Source organism: Panthera onca, assembly GCF_046562875.1.
Source record: "Panthera onca isolate mPanOnc1 chromosome E1 unlocalized genomic scaffold, mPanOnc1 haplotype 2 h2.Chr16_ul_9, whole genome shotgun sequence".
NCBI classification, from domain to species: domain Eukaryota; kingdom Metazoa; phylum Chordata; class Mammalia; order Carnivora; family Felidae; genus Panthera; species Panthera onca.
Window position 1 is genome coordinate 61,610 of NW_027675823.1, and position 23,995 is coordinate 85,604.

Genomic DNA, 23,995 nt, shown 5'->3' on the forward strand with positions numbered 1-23,995 from the left:
GAGAGAAAGAGAGAGCACACGCAGTGTGCAGGGAGGGGCAGAGAGGGAGGGAGGGAGCGAGAATCCCAAGTAGGCTCCACGCTGTCAGTGCAGAGCCTGATGCGGGGATCAGTCTCATGAACTGTGAGATCATGACCTAAGCCAAAATCAAGAGTCAGACACTCAACCAACTGAGCCAGCCAGGTGCCCTGAGATGCTTGGCTTTGACCAGCCTTTGCCTCTTCATCTGTCCCTGGAGTTCACAACTGGGTTTGCGTTGCCACTTAGTCCATTGCCTCACACTGATCATGGCGTGAAAAGGTTTCAGCACCACCACCGTCTGGGCCACAGCCCAAATCAGCCAAGTTCTAAGGTGTAGAATTCAGGTGAATTCTTAACTGACTTCCACATCCTCCCATTTTACAGGAGTATCCCTCTCTGGGGCTGATGACCGAGAAGCTATCCCAGAAAAACATCAATTTGATCTTTGCTGTAACGGAAAATGTAGTCAGTCTCTACCAGGTGACTGTGCCTTCAGGGATTTCGGGAGTGGGGTCTGTATTGGGTGGAGCCGTCTCTGGGAACCCAGGCACACTAGCACGGGCCATGCTTCCCAACCAGGAAAGCCCCTCCTCCAGCCTATTCCCAGGGGCAAATGGCTCCTTTTTATGGTCTCTCTCCTCCAACCTTGAACCTCACGGGATGGGTGTGTTGGTGTTTGTGGTGCTGGAGGGGAGTAATTTATTGGGGGAGAGGGGTGTGAGAAGTTCTTTATAATTTTTCTCAGGGCTGCAAAACTGCTAGGTTTGTTCCTGGAAGTGACAAGTAAAATATCCCATCCTTCCCTCAATCTTCGTTTCAAGACCCTCATTCTGATTTGGGGAGGGCTTTTGAGATCACCCTCTTCATTTAGTCAGCCTTGCACATCTCTCTGTCTTACCTTCTAGAACTATAGCGAGCTCATCCCAGGGACGACAGTGGGGGTTCTGTCTGCCAATTCCAGCAACGTCCTTCAGCTCATTGTTGATGCTTATGGGGTAAGTGTCTCGCACTGGGGTTGGGTCTGCTAAGAACCCACCTCACTCGGCATTCCCCAGGAGGGAACGCAGATTTTGGAGTCCTGGATGTGAGTCCACGATGCAGCCTTCACTGCCTTCCTCTTATTCTTCTAGAGGCTGGCTGATGGCCAGCACTGGGAGGAATGCAGCCTTCTGAGAGGGAAATGGCTCAGAAAGAATTGCCAGGGAGTGTCAGGAGCAGTGGGTGGAAGAGCTTAGAGAAGGTGGAAAGGAAAGAGAGGTTGGGGGTGGTGATGAGGAAGGACAGGGTGAGGGATAGGGCTCCAACAATAGAGAGAAGAGGGAGCTGAGCCAAGGGGAAGATGAGGTTGGTTAAAAATTAGGTAAAAAAAGCTACTATCCAAGGTGACCAGTGCTAGCCCTCCCTTTTTGCATGTCTCTGAGGCTTGCAGGAGGGTGTGGCTGGTTTAGATTTTACCCAGATTCAACTAGACACCAGGGGGCACAGAGAGAGAGAGAGGAGCAGACCTTGGGCAGGAAATATTGTAAGAAATAGGCTCCTAAGGATGCTCTCCTCTGGCAGCTTCTAAGCAAACCCCAGCACCCAGCACTGCCGCGGTGAGTCCATGGCCACCTGGTATTTTACTTGGGGTGGAATTGGTTCCTGTCTACTTCCTCTCGGCTCATCTCCTTAACCTTCTTTTGCCCCCTTTCTGCTCAGAAAATCCGCTCTAAAGTAGAGCTGGAAGTGCGGGACCTCCCCGAGGAGCTGTCTCTATCCTTCAACGCCACCTGTCTCAACAACGAGGTCATCCCTGGGCTCAAGTCTTGTGTCGGACTCAAGATTGGAGACACGGTGAGGTGGGCTGGGCTGGGCAGGGGCTGAAGCTTCAGCTCTGGCCCTGGCCTTTGCCCCTGAGCGTCTGTGGGCACCCTTCCATTCCTCCCCTGCACCTTCTTCCCGAAGGTCATTACAAGTTGGATATAACGGAGCTGCCAACCTTTTCCTCTGACTCCTGTTGTCTAAACTTCTCCGCTACGTGGAGATCTTTAAAAAACTTGCGTTTAGCTTACCTCTGTTTGTTTATGCACAGCTGATTGCAAATGAAAATATTTCTTACCTTTGGCCCAGTCTCCAGCCTCCCCTAAGGTAATACCTGTCTTTCCTCTACAATGTGAAATGGCAGTCACATCTACCGATAGTTGCTGAGCGCCAACTTTGTGCCAGGCATCATTCGCTGCTGGAGATTCAACAGCAAATGGAACAGGCAAAAATACCAAATACCCACTGTCATAGACTTCCAGAACGCAAATGTTCATTTTGCCTCTCAGGTCCCTCTGTGGCCTCTATGGCTTTCTTTCCTTACTGGTTCTCTTCTGCTTCTGCCGATGGGGGGAGGGGTTGGTGAAGAGGGAGGGAAGCAGAAAGGGGGATAGCTATATCTCTATCACCGGTATCACCTGTATCTCTATCATTTCTGTATCTAGGTCCATCCATCTGTCCGTACACCTATCTATATTCTAGAACATGTGCACATATCCTGTCTAAGAAATATTGGCCGGAAAGGTGTTTGACTGCACAAGTGATGATGTACTATATGGAAATTAAACAGTAGATCCTGAGCCTTTGGTCACTGTGTGGCATCGTGTGGTGCCATATAGTGCTTTGTGTGTCTGGCTGACTGACCTTGTGTATAATCAGTCCAGCTGGCTTCATTGGCCAGAGAAGAATTTTTATAAAAGATCACAGGTTCTGTTCTGCTTGAGCTGGCTTATTTCACAGGTGGAATTAACACACACACACACACACACACACACACACACACACACACACACACACACATATCCAGGGGCACCTGGGTGGCTCAGTTGGTTGAGCATCCAACTTCAGCTCAGGTCATAATCTTGTAGTTCGTGAGTTCGAGCCCCACCTCAGGCTCACTGCTGTCAGTCTGTCAGCGCAGAGCCTGCTTCAGATCCTCTGTCCTTCTCTCTGCCCTTCCCCCACTTGCAGTCTCCCAAAAAATAGATATATATATAAAAAAAACCAAAACCAACCTCTCTCCTGACTGTAAATTATGTCTGTGCACCCAACCAGATACAACTGGACAACTGTCCCCAGGCTTTTCTTTTTGCTTTGCAGACCTTGGTCATTTGGAGGCTGAGGAACTCCAGGTTGCTGGGGGATGAGACACCCAGTTTGGATATTCCCGGGCAGGGCAGGGCGGGGCAGGGCGGGGCAGGGCGGGGCTTCTTTCCCTCCAGGGCTGGAGTGATAACAGGGTGCGCCTGTGTTTGAATGCGGTCTTCCTTTCCACCCAGGTGAGCTTCAGCATTGAGGCCAAGGTGCGAGGCTGCCCGCAGGAGAGGGAGAAGTCCTTCACCATCAAGCCTGTAGGCTTCAAAGACAGCCTCACCGTTCAGGTCACCTTCGACTGTGACTGTGCGTGCCAGGCCCATGCTGAGCCTTACAGCCGCCGCTGCAACAATGGCAACGGGACCTTTGAGTGTGGGGTGTGCCGCTGCGGGCCCGGGTGGCTGGGGTCCCAGTGCGAGTGCTCCGAAGAGGACTACCGCCCCTCGCAGCAGGAAGAGTGCAGCCCCCGGGAGGGCCAGCCCGCCTGCAGCCAGCGGGGCGAGTGCCTGTGTGGCCAGTGCGTCTGCCACAGCAGTGACTTTGGCAAGATCACGGGCAAGTACTGCGAGTGTGATGACTTCTCCTGCGTCCGCTATAAGGGGGAGATGTGCTCAGGTGAGTGAAACTGCACACCCTCCCGCCCCTGTACCCGCGCACGCTCGCTCGCACATCCACAGCCTCTGGAAACTTAGGCCAGGGCTTAGGTGGGCACAGGAAGGCCCAGCAGGCAGAGCCGAGTGGATGGTCCTTCCACTCCAACGGCAGAAGACAGGAAGGAGGTTCTCTGTAATTCCGCTCTGCTCCCCGCGTCCTTGCTCCTGGGGTACACAGCGGAAGGGAGCCTCTGCTCTCCTGGAGCATGGGAACGAGTGGGGGAGCCTGAAGGTGAAGACCGTTATTTTCTTTTCTTCCACCTGCCATCCTGCTAATACTTTAAATCACTGGCTCTTGATCATTTCAAGGATGCGGAACAACTCCCTTTTTAGGTTAAAAAAAAAAATCTCTGGCTGCTGGTAATTAGATTTTTAGTAGTTACAGATTCGGAAACTGCATGGTATCAGAATGCGTAGTAAAGTTGGTAGTAATTATTTTACATGAATTTGTCTTTTCATGACAAGACTTGGAAAATAGTAAAAAAGCAAGGCAATGGAGCACGTTTAACAGCCAATACACTCGGAACAATGAGTGGAAAATCATAAGCTCTTTTTACATGCTGGCACTATTTTGTTATCGCTATTGGCACTATAACGTTTTGGATTCTAGATCTGTGCTGTCAGATATAGTAGCCCCGTGTGGCTATTTATTTGTAAATTAGTCACATTGAATTATAACTTAAATAAAATTTAAATAAATTTAAGTTAAATGAAAAATGAGGGGCGCTTGGGTGGCTCAGTAGGTTAAAGCTCTGACTGCACTGCCAGGGTGTTGACTGCATAGAGCCCGCTTGGGATTCTCTCTCTCTCTCTGCCCCTCCCCCATTGGAGGTTTTTTTTTTTTTTCCTCTCTCTCAAATGAACTTAAAAAAATTTAAAAAATAAATGAAAAATGAAAAATTCATTTCCTCTGTTGCTCAGGAGCTCCACGTGGCTCGTGGCATGCTGGACAGCACAGACATGGGAAAGGATTGCCATTGAGAGGCCCAGCCTGCAAACTGGGGGTTACGATTTTGGCTCCTTCTACCTGCAGGATACTTTTTGTCCTTCTCATTACAAAATTCAGTAAAGTCTTGAGGCCCACGGAAAATCTCAACCTGGTCTTTCCTTGCCCTAAAGACTGCTCCTAGGCTACTTCCCCAGCTAGACCAAGTGGAACTAATGTGAATGTCGTCTGTATGTGCTGACAATACTTGCAGAGGCAACTAGGCAGCCTGAGTAGTTCCTGGGGCACTGGGGATAGGTTTTCGCTGGATTATGGTCTCTGAGCACATGTCTCCTCTTGTGACAGAGAGATCAAAGACATTTGCAAGTTGTTTAGGATTGGTTTATGGGTGTATTGTGTGGTTAATTAACACAGATTATAATTGGCTTCTTTGGTGATCAAATCTATGGCGGAGATTGGCTTCCTTTGCAATGGGGCTTAAAGGAGCCGAACTAATCCAACCAGATGTTCACTTTAACATCTGCCTTTAAGAAAGCTTGATTAGAAAGGGCTGCCAGTGTGGTTCAGATGGTTAACTGACTCTTGATTTCGGCTCAGGTCACAATCTCAGGGTTTGTGAGTTTAAGCCCCACGATGGGCTCCTCCCTGACACTGTGGAGCTTGCTTAGGATTCTCTCTCCCTTTCTCTCTGCCCCTCTCCTGCTTGAGCTCGCTCTCTCTCTCAAATAAATAAACTTTAAAATTTATATATATATATATATATATATGTATATATATGTATATGAAAACTTGATTAGAAAGGTAAATCTATGTCATTCTTTTAAAAAAAAATTAAAAAGGGGGCACCTGGTGGCTCAGTTGGTTAAGCATCCTACTTCAGCTCGGGTCATGATCTTGCAGTTTGTGAGTTTCAGCCCTGCGTCAGGCTCTGTGCTGACTGCTCAGAGCCTGGAGCCTGCTTCAGATTCTGTGTCTCCCTCTCTCTTTGCTCCTCCTGTGCCCATGCTCTGTCTCTGTCTCTCAATAAGAAATGTTAAAAAAACAATTTGATTCTAAAAAAACTTAAAAAATTTTTTTTAATGTTTATTTATTCTTGAGAGAGAGAGAGAGAGAGAGAGAGAGAGACAGAGACAGAGCATGAGTGAGGGAGGGGCAGAGAGAGAGAGAGAGAGGGAGACACAGAATCCGAAGTGGGCTCCAGGTTCTAAGCTGTCAGCACAGAGCCCGACATGGGGCTCGAACTCACAAACCTTAAGATCATGACCTGAGCTGAAGTCGGAGGCTTAACTGACTGAGCCACCCAGGTGCCCCATAAATCTATGTCATTCTAAAACATGCCCAAGTCACATAAAAAAGACTTCTTTTTATTATCTACAACATTGTTTCCTTTATTCATGTCAGCAAAATTTGACAGAGATTGGAAAAAAATGGTAGCAGGGAGATTAGGGGAGAAAGAGATCAGGCACGGACCCCCCAACAGCAGTTTGAATTAGAGGGCGAGGGAGGCATTTCAGCTCATTTTACTAGTGAATAGTACTTACATCATATTCAGAGTACCAAAAGGAATGGTAAGTTTGATGTGGGAGACCACGGGGAGTAGGGTGGGGCTGAGGGGAAGAGGGTTGTCCTACGTGAGGCCTACAGATAGCCCCTTGGGGGCACCAGGGACAGAGGGAGGGCCACTTGTCCTCCAAGCCTCCTGGTTCCTGGTCTGGTATGAGGCAGGGTGGGAGGGACCGCGGGCAGAGTGTGTTTCCTTCAGCTGCTGGCCCCACCGATGCTGCGAAACAAAGCCATCGGGTTCAGCAGCCTGCTTCCTGCCTCTCACTGGTGCAAGCACAGCTCGTCAGCAATGCGCTCCACCCAATTCAGGAGGGAACCCCAGGCAGCAGCTCAGAGGCCTCCCTCCCCCACTGCCAGCCCGGGTGTTGTGTGCCTACTGGCTGCAGGTCTGGATCCTGTGGTGCTGCCGTCACACTCCCCAGTGACGGATGCTCAGGGACACACACTTATTGAGCACCTGTTCTGTGCCAGGCGCTCAGTCCACACGGGTGAACAGGGGGCATGCGTGATTCCTGACCACTCAGTTTGTAGACCAGTTCACCATTGTCTCTTCCCTGGGCTGCTGGCCTGGTCTGTTCTTTGCTGCAAGCAGTGGCTCACGAGGGGGGCATGCTATGACTTAGCCATTTCCCCAGCCTCTGGCCTTCCCCCTCCCCGCTGGAGGCATGGTCTTTTGTGGTCATCTGTTATCAGCACTTCCTTCGGAAACATCAGGGAGTGCATCCTTCTCCCCGAGGGACTCCCCGAGGGACTCATCCTTCTCCCCGAGGGACATCCATGAGCATAGATTGATCAGACACCCCTGAGCCAGGTTCTGTGCTGTAGTGTTGTGGGATAGGGAGGCATGAATAAGACAGTTTTGCCCTTAATTAACTTACCTGAGGATAATTCACAACATGAGGCAGAACGTGCCAGATCTTAGAAGTGAGGCGTCCTTGGGGCGCCTCGGTGGCTCAGTTGGTTAAGCGTCCAACTTCGGCTCAGGTCATGATCTCGTGGTTTGTGAGTTTGAGCCCCGCGTTGGGCTCTGTGTTGACAGCTCAGAGCCTGGAGCCTGCTTCCGATTCTGTGTCTTCCCCTCTCTCTGCCCCTCCACCCACTCTCACTCTGTCTCTCAAAAATAAATAAAACATTTTTAAAAAATTAAAGAAAAGAAGTGAGTTGTCCCTGGGGAATGTTATAGGAGTCTCCTGGAGAGAGACCCAGTGTGAACAGAGGAGGCCTGGGTGGCTTCATGGAGGAAGTAGGATGTCAGACAAAGGGTCGGCTCATAAGGCAGGGAGGAGTGGGGCTGACATCGGCCTGGGAGTCACGCTCTATAGGGAGAGGTCATTCCCTCTGACCTAAAATACTTGCTCCTCCCTTACCCCTCCCCCTCCCTCATCTCCACCCCTCCCCTGCTGCCTTCTTTTCTATTTCCCTCCTCTTTCTTACACTCTCTCTTCATTTCTCACCCTCCTCCTCTGACTTTGCTGTGAACCCAGGCTCAGCCACCCTTTTGCTGGAGGGATGCCAGTCCTGTGACATTACCGCACTGTAGCTTCCTTCTGAGGGCTGACCCTGCCAGGGCTCGGGCTCGGCCTGCCGGCTCCGGCCCGCCACTCTACTTCCAGCCTCGCTCCGTGGCTGGCCTGGCAGACCATCTTCTCAAAGGTTACTTTGTTTGGCCTCACAAAGGAAACACTATGGGACAAGGGTTTCTGAGGAGGCGGAGGCCTCCGGGTGCTGCCAGACCTCTGTGGCGTCTGCCTTTCCCTGTTCGGGAGCCATCACTGAAAGCTGCTTGTAGTAGACACTGTGGGGCCCCTCCAGCTGCTGTTAGGGCTGCTGATAATGGCTCACAGCTGCCCCTTCCTTGGAATTATCTTCAGCTGACAGGAGCTGTCTTGCCCTCAGACCTGGGCCAATGACTGGTGGACAAAGGTTACACAAGACCATTCCCTTTGCCTCCGGGTGGAGCGGGCTCTACTCTCCAGATATTTGGAGCTGGGGCAGCTGACCTTATGTTTGCCATCCAGAAAGAAGCAGACATCTCTTTCCAAGGCAGCAAAGGTGTGTCTGAGTCTTGAATAGAGGATGGTGCTAGGATCACTGGCAGAGAGACTCATTGACCAAGGGCCTCTAGTCAGACCCACTGGGGTCCCTGGGGAGCAGAAGATGCCAGCTAGTGTCTGTTTGAGCCTATGCACCTCGCTCTCCTCCACCATCTTGGGGCCCATCCGCTCACACAGTGACATGATTTTGAGACCCGTTGAGGTTACTTCCCCTTGGCTCCCTGCCTTTCCTCTGATTAACAGTCAGATTTTTATTATTCATCCACTTCTTCCTGATTCGGAATCCTTGAGAATGAGTCACCCTTTCTTCTGAGTTTGGGAGAGCCAAGTTTTCAAGCCTTGTTAAGTGATTAGGGGGATGTAGCACTGAGAGTTAACACCTGCATTTAACCAATCTACCCCCTACCCCAATCTCTCTTTCCCATTCCTACATTCATGCAGTAAAGTGAGTAGGTCTTTCCTACTAGGGCTGATGGCTCTCTGCAGTACTGTGATGATACAACACAGGGCACATGCTGGTGAATGTGTGTGTGGTTCCCAGGATTTTTTTTTCTTTTTTAATGTTTATTTACTTATTTTGTGTGTGAGAGAGAGAGAGAGGGAGAGAGAGAATCCCAAGCAGGCTCCAGGCTGTCAGCCCAGAGCCTGATGCAGGGCTTGACCTCACTAACCAAACCGTGAGATCATGACCTGAGCTGAAATCAAGAGTCAGATGCTTAACCAACTGAGCCACCAGGCACCCTACCCAGGAACTTAACTAGGACACAAGCTCCACGGTAATAGGGACCTTTCCTGTCTCATTTACTGCCGAATCTCCAGTGCCCAGTGTGAGCTCAATAAATATTTGTTGCATAAATGGATAAAGAAACATTAATTGCATGCCTACTGTATTTCAGACGTTACGCTAATCCCTGCCGACGGACAAATTGATATGTCCTCTCTCACTGTGGAGCTCAAAATCTAGAAAGAGAAACAGATAGGCAAGCAAATGGGCTGGTCATGAGGGTTAAAATAGAGGCATATGTAAGTGCTGGGAGAACACGTAGTAGACAATTTGCTCCGGGGAGGTCAGAAAAAGTTATGGAGGGGAAGGAACTTTTGAGTTGAGCTTCGAAAGGTAAGTGGGAGTTTGGTAGCGATCACAGGACGAAAGGGCGTCAAGGCAGAGCTAGCAGCATGAGGCTAGAAGGATAGAAGGTGGTGACGCTTCCGTGGGGTGTTAATGAGTGGCCGTGGGAGGAGGGTGGATGAGGGTAAAGCTGGAGAGCAGGCTGAGCCACGGGTTGGGGCCCCTCACCTGCTGCCCGCCCCCTCGGGCTGTGTGCTTTCAGGTCACGGCCAGTGCAGCTGTGGGGACTGTCTGTGTGACTCCGACTGGACCGGCTTCTACTGCAACTGTACCACGCGCACCGACACCTGCATGTCCAGCAACGGGCTGCTGTGCAGCGGCCGGGGCGAGTGTAAGTGCGGCAGCTGCAAGTGCATCCAGCCCGGCTCCTACGGGGACACCTGTGAGAAGTGCCCCACCTGCCCTGACGCCTGCACCTTTAAGAAGTGAGTGGGCAGAGAAGTGAGTTGGAGCCAGTCGGGTGCTAGAAGGAGGGAGGGGGTCCCCCAGGCTAGAATCCCCAACCCTCCAGGTTCTTACTCACCAAAGCTTCAGGAGGAGGCGTCCGCTGCAGCTAAGAGGCTAGTTTTCCTCTTCCCACGGAAAAGTTTGGGCAAAGAGGGAGGGAGAGCCAACCATGCAGGGGCCAAAGTAGCACCCGCTGGACTCCAGTTGGAGAAACCCCTCTCCTGGGATGGCATCCTGAATCCCTGAGTTGGGAGGAAGGCTAAACCAGGGAACTTCTGGGGAACGTTCTCATGTTCCGATCGTGTGGGAGAGTTGGGCTGGAGTTATGAAGGATTCTGTGAAACAGGAGATGTTCGCTAGTACAAACTCCACTCATCTGGGGTCAGGGGAAGCTCCTGCCATTTCTCTTGCCACTTTCAGCAGGGCTGGGCTCATAGGCATGCAACCTGTGCATTTGTACAGAGCCCTGTGCTTAGAAGGGCCCCATGCTTGGTTTACCGCTCTGCTGGCACTGTCTTGTAATGCTTAGGGATTTTTGAACAAGGGGCCTGACATCTTCTTTTGTGCTGGGTCCCCAGATTACATGACCGGTTCTGCCTTTAAGGCTCCTCGAAGTGGCACACGCCTTACCTCCTGTCACACTCTCGGATGGGACATGAAGAAGTTTAATGAGGGGACTGGGGCCTTCTGCCTGCCAGGCTCTGCCTCTGGGTGAGGAGGAACTCCCACCCCTGAACTCCAGACCCGACCCTCTGGGTCCCCCAGAATTGTCTTACAGGGGTTTTTGTTTCGGTGTTTGTTTTCCAAGGTGGGGCAGCTTTCTGGTGTGTGGATGTCAGAGCTGGACTGACACACACGTAGGTTTGCTCCTCTCTCGTCTTTTTTGTTTCTTTATTTTTGAGAGAGAGAGAGAGAGACAGAGTGCAATTGGGGAGGGGCAGAGAGAGGGACACATAGAATCTCAAACAGACTCCAGACTCTGAGCTGTCAGCGCAGAGCCTGACGCAGGGCTCAAACTCACAGGGCTCGAACTCGAAGACGGCGAGATCATGACCTGAGCCGAAGTCGGATGCTTAACTGACTGAGCCACCCAGGCGTCCCTCTCCTCCCTTGTCTTAATCTCTGTGTCGTCTCTCTTTTAGGAAGTGTGTGGAGTGTAAGAAATTTGACCGAGGAGACCTACATAAAGAAAATACCTGCAGCCGTTACTGTCGTGATGAGATTGAGCCTGTGAAGGAGCTCAGTAAGCTCAGCATGTCTTAGAATTGTGCACATATGCGGCTGCTGAAGTTTTCAGTTGATCCCAAAACGTGTCTATGTCTCATCAGTAAAATGGAAGAGTAATCCCTGCCTCAAAGGCATGTTGTACAGACCTGATGCACACTAGGCACTTAATAAAGGCCAGCTTCCCTGAGTCCTCTTGTGCCCTCTGCTAATTTGTTCCACAGTCCCTCCCCATTCTGCTGCTTCCCGGCACCCACAGACTCAGCAAGACCCTACAGATAACTTTTAAAGTATGTAGAAATCAACCCTAACTTGACCTCCCCAGGGAGAGGAAGACAATGCATCCCATTTTACGGATGAAGAAACCTAGGCTAGGTGATGTCAGTTTAGGAGGCTAGTAACCATTTACTGAGTTTACTTAACTGAGAGTGTTCAGCAATGCCCAGGCATACTGCTCTGCTGGTTTGGAGGGAAACCTTCACCCTTATGGATTTTAGCTAAAATCATAATGCTGTAGCCTTTTTTGGCTCTCTGGAGCCCTTCCTAGAATAAGACAGATAAAAATACAGTGGTGAGCAAAACTCTTGCCTGCAGTCATTGTAGTTTGAATTTCTTTTTTTTTTTTTTTTTTTTTTTTTAATTTTTTTTTTTTTTTCAACGTTTATTTATTTTTGGGACAGAGAGAGACAGAGCATGAACGGGGGAGGGACAGAGAGAGAGGGAGACACAGAATCGGAAACAGGCTCCAGGCTCTGAGCCATCAGCCCAGAGCCTGACGCAGGGCTCGAACTCACGGACCGTGAGATCGTGACCTGGCTGAAGTCGGACGCTTAACCGACTGCGCCACCCAGGCGCCCCTGTAGTTTGAATTTCACCTTGACCAAAAAGGGGATAATCTTTGTTGCTGTCAGCACATCTGATGTTATCTGGGTCAGCTAGGCATTGGTTGGTCTAGGGAGATGGCAATCTCTCCTGAGATAGCTGTCTCTCACGAAGGCAGGAAACATGTTTTCAGTGAGAGCCACAGTGAGACACAGCCAGTCAGTCGGCTTCTGGCTTGGGGTGTTACAGAAAAGGGTCAGCTCTCTGGATCCTTTGGCTAATATCAGAAGTGGGGCTGGTGGGGGGGGGGGGGTGAGGGGCATGATTTGGGGATTGAGTTTGAAGAGACGGCTTTTCCTCCTGAGGAGAATCGGTATGCTGTGATTAGCTCAGGCGGGCAAGACTGCTGAGAGAGATGTGAGATGTTTTTATTACCTAGACCAGAGGGGAATCTCAGGTTAGTTGAAAGTATTTCTCTTACCCCCACCCCCGTGCCATGATAATCATAAAGATAAATGCTTGTTTGTATGGAATTGTGTAACTTATAAAAGTTAGGCAAGTATCTTTTCATACACATGATCTTGTCTTTTTCTCAGCCACCTAGTAGAGTAGAACTGTGGTACTGTTGTTATCTTCATTTTGCAGATGAGGAAACTGAATCTCAGGAAAGCTACATAACTTGCCCGAACAAGTTAAGCTTAGAATGAATCTGGAAATCCTTACTCTTTCCACTGTACTCTTATACCACTAGTTTTCGGGCGGCTCATTGAGTTCAAGTCTGATACTACACTTGATCTTAGCCAAAAGGCCGAGAAACAATCATTGAGTTCAAGTCTGGTGTGCTCTGAGACTCCTGTTTTAGTTCTGTTCCATCACGTACTTGTGTTGTGATCTTGGTGCATTTGCTTAACATCATCGTGTGTCAGTTTTACCTGTCTGGTTGCATCACTATAGGACGTGGTGCAAATGATAGAGGGGCACCTATAGTTTCCCTGTCAGAATAAGAGGCTTCAGAATTAGAAGGGGTGAAGCCTACAAAAAAGTGATGGGAGTCAGAGAAGAGAGGCTGGCTCTGGAGAGGAACACTGGATCAGACGCAGAAACGGAAGAAATGTAAGGGCTTTGCCAACAAACTATTGAGAATAGTTGAGCCAGGAGGGAAAGGAAAGAGAGGGAAGGGAACACCCTTCTCTATTAGGTACTGTTCACTTGACATCATTTAGTTCTCTACCAGTGTTGTGAGGTGGGTTATCCTTTTCCTTTCATAGATGAAGAAAGAGCCAATGAGGTCAAGTAACTTCCCCAATATTACGCAGCTGACAGGTGGTAGAGCCAGGCTTTGAATCACACTGTGTCATGTGTTCTGTCATGTCCCTTCCAAGGGAAGGAATACGAACCAAAAAGGGTCTGGGAGGGACAAAATTCAGCAGCGAGGGTCATCTAGAGGCAATTGCCAGGCACAACAGCCATCTCAAGTCTAGGCATCTTGCCTAATGTCAGGCATAGGGTTTCCTGTTGCATACTTTCTCAGAAGTCCCATGACTGGGGTTTGGGGATGGCCCCGTCTTCCAGGAATTGCCTTGTTTTTCACTCTCCCATATTTTCCCCTTCCTCAGAGGATACTGGCAAGGATGCAGTGAACTGCACGTACAAGAATGAAGATGACTGTGTTGTCAGATTCCAGTACTATGAAGACTCCAGTGGAAAGTCCATTCTCTATGTGGTAGAGGAGCCAGGTACGTGAACCGCCAGGGCCCCTGACACTGCACCTATAGGGAGAGGGAGAGCCACGTTAGGCAGCAATTTCCACCCATTACGCCTCTTACACAGAACAGCCAAGTTAAGACTACCTTACAAGTGGTAAGTTAGGGCCTGTCATCTGGGGGTGGGAGATATTTAAATACCAATCTTTGTGAGAAAGTGACTTGCTAATTGAGGAGGCAGAAAAAGAAGGTGAGTAAGGAAAGGAAGAAGGTAGATATGGATCCCACGAAGGGACAAAATACATCCTGGCATTTTTTTGAGGTGACAGTATTAAGAAGTGAGGAATTTAAAGTCTGGGACTCTTCAGCATCCGCTCCACTTAAGGTCAGGTGGTTGCCAAGGGCAACCTGTTCGCTGCTTCAGAGGAAGGCCTGATGCTTTGAGGTGTTGACCTTACCAGGGTCACCATGAGACACAGTACTGGCTTTGAGGCACCAAGCCAAGGTGTTCTGAGCACTGAAAAGATAGTGCTTGCTCTCACAGCCTTCTGGAAGCAGGAGGAGCTCATCCGTCATACACAGACCAACCACAGGTTTGTCGCCATCCAGTGTAGTAGATTAGCTCTCTTCCCCTTACCACCCCCGTCTCCTTCCTTTCTCTTACACAACAGACGAAGCGATGAATCACTAGAAAATATTTTCGAGTACTTATTGTATATCAGCCAGTAGACTAGGTGCTGGGAATATAACAATAAATCAAGCAGATGTGGCACTCACAGGCCAGGGGGAGAGGGACATGTAAATTGATAGTGATACTGCTGAGGGACAAGGGCTGTGCCAAGGCGGGGGGTAGACAGGAGCTTCTATGAGTGAAGGAACAATGTCTGAAGGCAGAGACTAAGTCAGTTGGTTGCTCGTCAGTTGATTCCTACAGCTGTAGAAATTTCTTCAAATCCTCCTTCAGACCAGGGTCCAGCAAACACTTTCTGTTCAGGGCCAGGGGTTAAATATTTTAGGCTTTGGCGGCACCTGGGCGGCTCAGTTGGTTAGGTGTGTGACTCCTGATTTCAGCTCAGGTCATGATCTCATGGTTCATCGGTTTGAGCCCCACATTGTGCTCCGCACTGACAGTGTGGAGCCTGCTTGGGATTCTCTCTCTCTCTCTCTCTCTCTCTCTCTCTCTCTCTCTGCCCCTCACCCACTCGTGCTTTCTCTGTCTCAAAATAAATATTTTAGGCTTTGTGGGCCTTGTGGTCTCTGCCATGACTACTCTGCCATTGTAACAGGAAGGCAGCCATAGTCTATATTTAATGCACAAGCCTAAGTATATTTAGAAAGACAGGTGGCAAGCCACATTTGGCTCCCAGACAATAGCTTGCTGGCCCCTGCTTTAGGAAAGTGGGTCTCCAACTTTTCTATGTTCCCCTTGCTAAAAAATCGAGAGTCCTGAGCCCCATGCTGCTTCCATGAGCCTCTATGTTCTTTTTATTTGATTTTTTATTACATTTTTAAATGTTCATTCATTTTTTGAGAGAAAGATGGAGCACGAGTCGAGAGAAAGATGGGAGGGGCAGAGGGAGAGGGAGACACAGAATCCGAAGCAGGCTCCAGGCTCTGAGCCCAACGCAGGGCTCGAACCCATGAACTGTGAGATCATGACCTGAGCCAAAGTCAGACACTTAACCGACTGAGCCACCCAGGTGTCCCCAGCCTCTGTGTTCTTGAATAGTGCTCCTGGCAGTTGTGAGACGCCCCAATATTTGAGTGCCTCTGCTTTGGACACATCACTTCCCCTAGTGAGCCTTCTCAGACCTCCTCCATCATCCTTTCTTCTGATTCGGTTGGGTGCTCCTGTTTGAGTCCCAGAGCAGCTGTGTTTCCCTTAGATGGGCCTTCATTCCACCATTAACTTGCTTCTTTAATCACCCATCTCCCTCAGTAGATCACGTGCCCCACGAACACACGAACCATCTGTCTTATCTATCGTTATATCTCCATACTTGGCTCAGTCATCTACAGAGAAGATACTTAGTAAACGGGTTTTGAATGAGTTACTAGGACTGATTATTCGAGTTGACAGGCAGGCTTGCATACATGTTGATAACCTGCTCGGAGAACTTTGGCTGCTTGGAGAAGGAAGCGGGTGACAGTGGAAAGAAGCTCTACTACATCCGGGTCAGCCAGGGTGTTGCTGGCTGCATGGGTACCGGAGAGCATGGCGCCCCCTACCGTGATATTGTTCACCTGCCTTTCCCAGGGCTCTCACCCTTCAGAAGGGAGAAGGAAGGTAAAGGAAAGGGTATGACCTTAATTTTATTTAGCGACTCAAGGGAAAGCTGACATGGGAAGGGGAGAGGGCAGAGTCTGGGTATGTATCTGTGGGGGAGCACATGTGGATTATTTGGCCATGACCCCTCACACTTTCCCGCCCACCTGTGTTAACACGTTTCATGGATTTTTCCACACCCGCCCTATTTGCACCTTTGTGCTTTCTCATTTTTGAAGGGCAGTACGTTCTTGCTTTGGGGTTTAACGTTACTTCATCTCTGCTATAACAATCCTTGCAGGTGCTTCTGCTGTAACACCAAAATCTTTTGGCTTGATATTCTTAGATGGAATCCACTACTTGGAATTATGGGGCAGAAAGATGGTGATAACCTGAGCTGGTACAAATAACCCCCCAGGGTGGGGGGTGGAGTAGCTTTTCTGATGTAGATTCCATCCTCCACATGAGGAGATGGGACCCCAGACCCATATTCCCTATCTTGTTGCCCTGGAATTCTGAATTTGACCTCTCTTCTCACCTACCGCCCCCAACTATTTTCAGGGGTTCTGGCTTTGTGCAGAATGTGTCATCTGAGGTCCCAGAGCATAGGAGGGGATTATTCTCATTCTCTTCCCCAACTCATGCCTTTGCGGATGGTCTCCCTGAAGGGCTGGGCCACTGCAAGGCAGTAGAGACAGCACTGCCAAAGGGCTTGGCCTTGACTGGGTGGTGTTCAGCCTACTATGTGGAGTGGGCTCCGCTGAGCTGGGTCCTTATCACTCCCAGATAGAGTTGCCTCGTCGAATACAATATGTCCCATTCAACATTTAGTACCTACTTAGGCTGAAAAATTATTGTTTATCTGAAATTCAAGTTTAACTGGATTTCCTGTGCTTTTGTCAAACCTGCCAGCCCTGCCCAGTCTTTCCTGACCTTGGGTCTCCACGATGGGTCCTCATCACCGTGGCTGAGAGAGCTCTCTAGAGACTAGCTGATCTCATCATCTTCTTCCGGGAATCCTGCCATCTACTCCTTTCAGGACAAATGCTTAATAGATGTTTTTGCCTGAAGACCTCTTGACATTCTACTTGTCCTGCCCATACTGACATGCAGAATTGAAGAGATTTCACTCTGAGGTTTGAGGGTCAGCCCTCTCTTCCCAAGAATTCATAATTGTTGTTCCCGGAAGAGCTGGTGCCCTTCACTCCTGGGAACTCAGACACTGGAACCTCACAGCCTCTCTCCAGATGCTCCTTTAATTATAGACAGGTTATAATTTGGTAGCTTGGGAAATAGCCAGCTTGGGTCTGCATCGGTGGTTGTTTTTGGGTCATGTGTGGTGAGCATAGGGTGTATGTTTAGAGAAGAAGGTGGGAGACAGTGTGGAAAGTAGGCATGACCACCTCTCCAGACCCATCAATACCCGTATATTCAAACACCTAATTACATAACACCTGAGAAGTTACTGGAGTGAGGTCACCCATCAGACACCTGTGGTTTATGGGAAGCAGAGCTCTGCAGAGCACAGTCAGCTTGGTCTTCAGAGGGGTGATGCACCTCTGTCTGTGTTGGTTGTTGACTAGGGTTGAACAGGAAGTCGGCTTTCAATAGGGTTAGGATTAAAGATGACGAAATATTTTGGGAAGGAACCCAAAATATTGTCTGGGTTGGCAGGCTTCCTGGTCTCTGTGCTAACAAGGACATTAGGTTCCCAGCCCTCAGAGATGTACATATCCAAACCAGAGAAACAAATACAAATGCCTAAGGAGCTAGGTAAATAAATTAGTGAAAACAGGTGTAACAAGAACACGAGTAATAATGGTAGCTGATAGTTATTGAGCACTGAGTCTGTGCTAGGCAGTGTTCTGAGTTCTTTAAATATATTTAACTTATTTGTTTATTTTTACAGGTTTCTTTTTTTTTAAATATTTATTTTGTGGGAGGGAGAGAGAGAGAGAGAGAGAGAGAGAGAGAGAGCATGCACGAGTTGGGGAGAGGGGCAGAGAGAGAGGGAGAGAGAGTCCCAAGCAGGCTTCATGATCAGCATGGAGCCCGATGCCTGGGTGGCTCAGTTGGTTAGGCGTCCTACTTCAGCTCAGCTCACGACCTTGCAGTTCGTGGGTTCAAGCCCCTATTGGGCTCTGTGCTGACAGCTCAGAGCCTGGATCCTGCTTCAAATTCTGTGTCTCCCTCTCTCTCTGCTCCTCCCCCACTCATGCGCACTCTCTCTCTCTCTCTCTCTAAAAAAGAAATAATCCTTAAAAAAATAAATAAGTTGGGGTGCCTGGGTGGCGCAGTGGGTGTTCGACTTCAGCTCAGGTCATGATCTCACAGTTCGTGAGATCGAGCCCCGCGTTGGGCTCTGTGCTGGCAGCTCGGAGTCCGGAGCCTGCTTCGGATTCTGTGTCTCCCTGTCTCTCTGCCCCTCCCCCATACATGCTCTGTCTCTCTCAAAAATAAATAAACGTTAAAAACAATTTTTAAAAGTATATATTTAACTTAACTATGCTTCATAAGTTTTGGAATTCAGTGCTATTACTTTCTGCATTTTAAACATGGAGAGATAGGAAACAGACACCCAGAAAGGTTAAATAGTTTATCAAAGGTCACATAGCAAAGTAAGTTGTCAGCCAGGATTCGAACCCTGGCGGTCTAGCTCCAGAACCCACAGTAGCACAGCCTCCATGACAAGTTAACATGTTGCCTCTGTTTAGTGGAGAAAAGAGGGTGGTGACAAGTCTGGCAAACTAGAAAATGTGTCCCATCTAAAGGGGACAGCAGCTACTCACATCTAACCAGAGCTGCCCTGTGGGTGCAGTGTTTCCAGACCTTTTTATTTATGTTTAAAAAATTTTTTTTTACTTTTATTTATTTTTGAGAAACAGAGTGAGACAAAGCGTGAGCAGGGGAGGGGCAGAGAGAGAAGGAGACACAGAATCTGAAGCAGGCTCCAGGCTCTGAGCAAGCAGTCAGCACAGAGCCTGATGCGGGGCTCGAACCCACAAAGTGTGAGATCATGACCTGAGCCGAAGTCAGACGCTCAACCGACTGAGCCACCCAGGCGCCTCTATTTATTCATGTTTTTAAAGGGAAGAAGAAGAATCTGAAGTTTTAGGGGGATAATCTCCTGCTTATTCCATGCTGCCAACAAAATAAAAATTTAATCAAGCTTTTGTTTTAAATCCAGTAGAGTTAACATAAAATCAACTTTTTAATAAACACTTGAGTAGGTTAGATTCTACCGGGGGTGACCTGCTTATGACCTCTAATTTAAACTACTCAGGACAGATTATTGCTGTCTTAAATATTGGTGCTCCCCCCCCCCTTTAAAAATTTTGATTTATTTTGTAAGCCCTGTTTCCCTCAGAGAGATTTCTAGTAATTTCTTACTTGGTCAGGTTGCCTTTACAACGTCCCTGCTCTGTGCTCTCTCCTGACAGAGTGTCCCAAGGGTCCTGACATCCTGGTGGTCCTACTCTCAGTGATGGGGGCCATTTTGCTCATCGGCCTTGCTACTCTGCTCATCTGGAAGCTCCTCATCACCATCCATGACCGGAAGGAGTTTGCTAAATTTGAGGAAGAGCGAGCCAGAGCAAAATGGGACACAGTAAGAGTCGGGGCTGGGCATTTTCTTAAGTCATTGGTTTGAGAGCCTCAACTGGAAATAGTAGGTACTTAGGGGAGCCAGGTTCAGCCAGCACCATAATTTCCCAGTTAGTCTCTGTTGTGGAAATTGGGAGATGGTCCTGTTGTCTTTATTATTCCTGAAAACCACCTGAGTCTCTCACTGCCACACAGTGACCATAGGTCCCATAGGTGAGAACTGACTGAGTACAGGTAGGGCCCAGCTCTGCTCTGGACACTGACATAATCAAAAGGAAACATATTCTCTAATTGAGGAAGACAGGACAAATGATGGGGGGTGGGGAACGTTATTATTGCCAGTTTGTAGATAAGAAAACTGAGCACAGAGACGTTCAACAGCTTGCCCAATTGTGGGAGAGAATCAAGTTATGATAGAAATGACTCTTTGGGCCAGCCTCTTAAAACATATCCTCTCTGCAATTTATTCTGATTGCATTCAATCAAGCATCTATTGAGAACTTTCTATATACTTAATTTTGCTCTGTTCTCCTTTGGCTCATCTTCCACATTCTGACTTTTTTTTCTGGACCTTCCAAAATGGCTGTTTGAGTCCATGAATGTCTAGCGGGAGGCTGAAAGTTTGTTCTCATTTGATGGTCACCTCAGGCCTTGGTACTCAAGGGTCCCAAGAAACTTGAGATGTTTCTGTTCGTACAGTGTAGAAATCTGGAATCTCAGCGGCACATGAGAATGTGTTGTATTTCTTGAAATGGGACTCCTAAAGACGGCCAGATCTTATGGGATTTATCACTTTTTGTTAGAAAATAATTTGGGCAACCCAGTGAGGGTCTTATTTTTTCCTGCTAACATGACAGTGGGTAGCGCTTGGAAGGATGAGATGAGAACAAATTAAAATTATTTTGAGTGAAAGCTATCCTCTCTGTTTCAGCTACCACCTGCTACATTTCTCGTCTCTGCCCGCATCCGCCAGCATAGTCACAACAAAAGAAAAAAAAAATTGGAGAAGGGCAAAAGAGAGAGTTCAGGAGAGAAGCAGGAAATAGATACTGGCTACAAGTGGTACTGAGGTGTTTGGGGATCACCAAAAAGTAATGGGTTGAATTCAACCCCTTCGAAACAGCAGCACAATGGCATTCCACTTTCTCTCTCCTCTTATTTCCTACCCACTCCCATCTCAGGAGCGAATATGGGGTTACAATGAGCACTAAGCGATTCATGGATGGTGTAGCCCGGAGAAAGGTGTCTTGGGTAAACTCTTCAGGCGAAATGTAATCATTGAGGGCAGGGAACAATTGAGGAATTCACTGTAAGACACATTTCTGTTCTCTCCGCAGGCCAACAACCCACTGTATAAAGAGGCCACATCCACCTTCACCAACATCACCTACCGGGGCACTTAATGACAAGCAGTCATCCTCAGTTCACTGTCAGGCTGTCCCAGAATTGTGGACACATCTGCTGTCATGTTTACAGGGAACGAAATCCGTGGGGCAGGATCGGGGGCTGGGAGTGGGGTGGGTTACAAGAATGTCAGTATGTGGAGGTGTGGGTCTCTGTGCGTGTGTGCGCGTGAGTGTGCTGCATGTGGGGGAGTGTGTAATTTAAAACTTGAGGTGTGTCCAGACACGTGGAGCTCCTCAGCCTTTGTCCGCAGAATGCCTCCTTCAGGGATCCTTCCTGCTTAACCTTAGGGTGACCCACGTAGCTGAGCAGGTACTGTTCATTACCTCACTGAGAAGCCAGCTTTCCTTTTCCGGCCATTTCTCCCGAAGAGAAGGGCAGGGCTGAGCCTCTCGTTCCAGAGGAAGGGGCCTTGACTCTGCCTTGAGTTGACGGTTCTTGGGTCCGACGCTCAGCAGCTCTGATAGCAAATGCTGGGCTCCGCAGCCTTGTCGTGTCATCTGGACTTTGATCTCCTTTGCCTTCCCTCAGGCTGACGGAGAAATCAGAAGCAAGAGCAGCCATCGGAGTTGCCTATGTCTTTTGCTGTCCCCTCAATCCAGTATGGTTCTCTCACAAGGGGAGCCCTTGCCAGCAATTCTGTTGGGAGTGAGGATGGGAAGGCCACTCAGGGGTCATGCATGGCCTGGATGAATGTGCCAGAGTCCCCCAGTTCATAATCATCACCCTTCACATTTGTCTCCTTGGCACCCCACCCTAGAAGTTCGATTGGAGGACGCGTGTTACCCTTAGACCAGCATCACCTCTTTACCTGCTACGTCTACACTCTCACTGCTGTAGACATTTGCTACATACTGGGAATTTCTTTCATGACCGGACGCTTTTCCTCCCAGGGAGAGTGCTGTGATGAGAGCCAGAGATCTGGCCCCACCCTTCAGGCCCTCTGCCCCTTGTCCAAGGCACCCCCCCGCCCCTACACCCAATCTGGTGCTTCTGTGTGCTACATCCATCCATGGGGCTGATTGCACTTATCTACCTCTTGGCTGTCTTGTGAAGGAATCATTCCCATGGGTCTCTGAGTCTGCTGGGCATATGTGCCACATTTAGAATGATGGGCCAGTTGTATCAGCGTGTGTGGCCTATTCTCCTACGGGCTGGGCAACCTCATTTTAACTCAGTCTTTAATCTGAGAGGCCACAAGTGCAATTTTATTTTATTTTTCTCATTGGGTCACCTGAAACCATGATGAGGCTTGCTTAATCTAAAGGAACATGTACAGAAACACATTTGCATTATATTTTGTAGTTTTATTTGAGGAGGAAGGAGCATATTTAAAAACAAACAAACAACCCCACATAGACTTGGGATGGATACAGACCCTCCCACTTGGCATCATTCATAGGGAGTTGCTGCCCATTTGCTGGATCTGTAGGGGCTCTCTCATCCTGGGAGCCTGTGGGGATGGCCCCACGGGCATGCTGGGCCATTCTGAGCAGGAGGGGTACAAGTGGTTCTTTTCTCCTAGCAGTTGCTTCCTTGGTGTTCACATTGGTCTAAACATTAACAACCACCCTCACCCCCCATTCATCAAGAAAAAGGAAAGAGCTATAGACAGTGGTCTGACGATCAGAAAATGTAAGTCCTGGCCTCATTGTTGCAGCTGAGGAAGTTTTACCCTTAATTAAGGCAAGCCTCTCTTCCTTCCCTTCGGGGCTCAGTTTTCTAGTTTGAAAAATGATAGTTTGGACCAGCCAGTCTGGAAGGTGTCTTTCAATATTGATAATCTGAGATGCTGGGATTTACTGTGGCATCAGACATACAGTCAAGATTCCATGAGATGTTGATACTACTTTTTTTGTTAAGTTGGGAGATCTGAGAGACCAGCTTTTGCAAGAGCAGATGTCATTCCACATCACCTTTCTCAATGAAAAAGCCTCATTCTGTCCTCTCTTAGAGCCCCTTCTCCAATGTTTGTTAGCAGTCACATTTCCTAATGTAGCACTTAAGCTCCACTTAGTTTATTATTCCTTAGCTCACTTTGCACACGTTTGCATCCACATATAAGGGAGAGGAATCCATTAAGAAGTAGCTGAAATGTGTATTCTGTATTCGTGTGTTAACACTGAGAATAAGCCTTGGAATTAGGAGTAGGGCAAATGACTGAGCCTTGTCTCACCCATGGATTACTCTTTACTGAAAGGGATGGTAGTACAGTAGAGGGGTAAATGGGGGAGGGGAGGGTCGATAATGAATCCCAGAAGTTTAGAACCTAACTATACCCTTTGGCTACTGAGACAAGAGTCCATTAAAGCAGTAGTTGGACCTTTTCTTTAGATAAGATGGTTTATATGAAGACACTATATCAAAGGAGGAAGAACATATATTTAAAGGATGAAAAAATCAGTAGGACTCTTTGAGCTTCTGGAAAGAGACTCCTAGGCTTTAAAAAGGCGCCGGGTGGTTCAGTTAGGTGTTTGACTTTGGCTGAGGTCATGAACTCACATTTCGTGAGTTCCAGCCCCACATCAGTCTCTGTGCTGACAGCTCAGAGCCTGGAGCCTGCTTCGGATTCTGTGTCTCCCTCTCTCTCTGTTCCTTCTCTGTTCACGCTCTCTCAAAAATAAATAAAGATTAAAAAAAAAAAAAGACCAATACTCTTTGTATGCGGGGAGAACCTGTAGCTGCGTTCGCAAGACAGCAAATGGCAGTCAGTTTGGGCATCACGTAGGGTGAACATCTAAATAGTATTTTGGTATCAGCACAGCCCAAAGAAGTTATTTATTTGTGCTCAGCTCATCTGGAGAGAATGTATGTTCAGTCTCAGGGTGTGTGGATAGTAATGGGAAGCTTGGGATGCTCCTGACAAGTTGTCACATAACGAATCCCTTCTTTCTCTCTCAGATATTCCTAGACCATCCATGATTTCAAGATCCCTCTCTTTGTTAGGTATTCCTGGTTGAAATGACTTAAGTGCCTTCCTGACTTCCTAACCACCCCCTCTGTTTGAATTGTGCAACAGTAAATTAAATGTGCTTTCCAAAAAGAA

General features: G+C 48.5%; 1 protein-coding gene and 1 pseudogene across 2 annotated transcripts; one reads left to right on the plus strand and one right to left on the minus strand.

Annotated features, from left to right (window-relative positions):
- Window positions 1-414: 414 nt before the first annotated feature.
- Window positions 415-23,995, plus strand: LOC144614252 (integrin beta-3-like). 2 transcript variants are annotated; one of them, XR_013551875.2, is made up of 9 exons: window positions 415-501; window positions 927-1,016; window positions 1,720-1,854; window positions 3,321-3,750; window positions 9,683-9,905; window positions 11,070-11,170; window positions 13,590-13,709; window positions 16,855-17,078; window positions 19,383-19,447. XR_013551875.2 is itself a non-coding variant. In XM_078436985.2 (9 exons), the coding sequence occupies exons 1-9, from the start codon at window positions 427-429 to the stop codon at window positions 20,946-20,948; spliced, it is 1,407 nt and encodes a 468-aa protein (XP_078293111.1). In that variant the 5' UTR covers window positions 415-426; the 3' UTR covers window positions 20,949-23,995. The 2 variants fall into 2 exon arrangements, 1 of the variants encoding a protein (XP_078293111.1); XM_078436985.2 differs by lacking the exon at window positions 16,855-17,078 and adding an exon at window positions 20,883-23,995 and having other exon boundaries at window positions 19,383-19,549.
- Window positions 12,639-12,793, minus strand: LOC145715207 (U2 spliceosomal RNA; annotated as a pseudogene).

Bases quoted from the DNA above. Each gene is read 5' to 3' on its own strand.
- LOC144614252 (XM_078436985.2), top strand. From the start codon at position 427: ATGACCGAGAAGCTATCCCAGAAAAACATCAATTTGATCTTTGCTGTA. The intron at 3,751-9,682 runs GTGAGTGAAACT...GTGTGCTTTCAG, and splicing joins TAAGGGGGAGATGTGCTCAG to GTCACGGCCAGTGCAGCTGT. The intron at 13,710-19,382 runs GTACGTGAACCG...CTCTCCTGACAG, and splicing joins CTATGTGGTAGAGGAGCCAG to AGTGTCCCAAGGGTCCTGAC.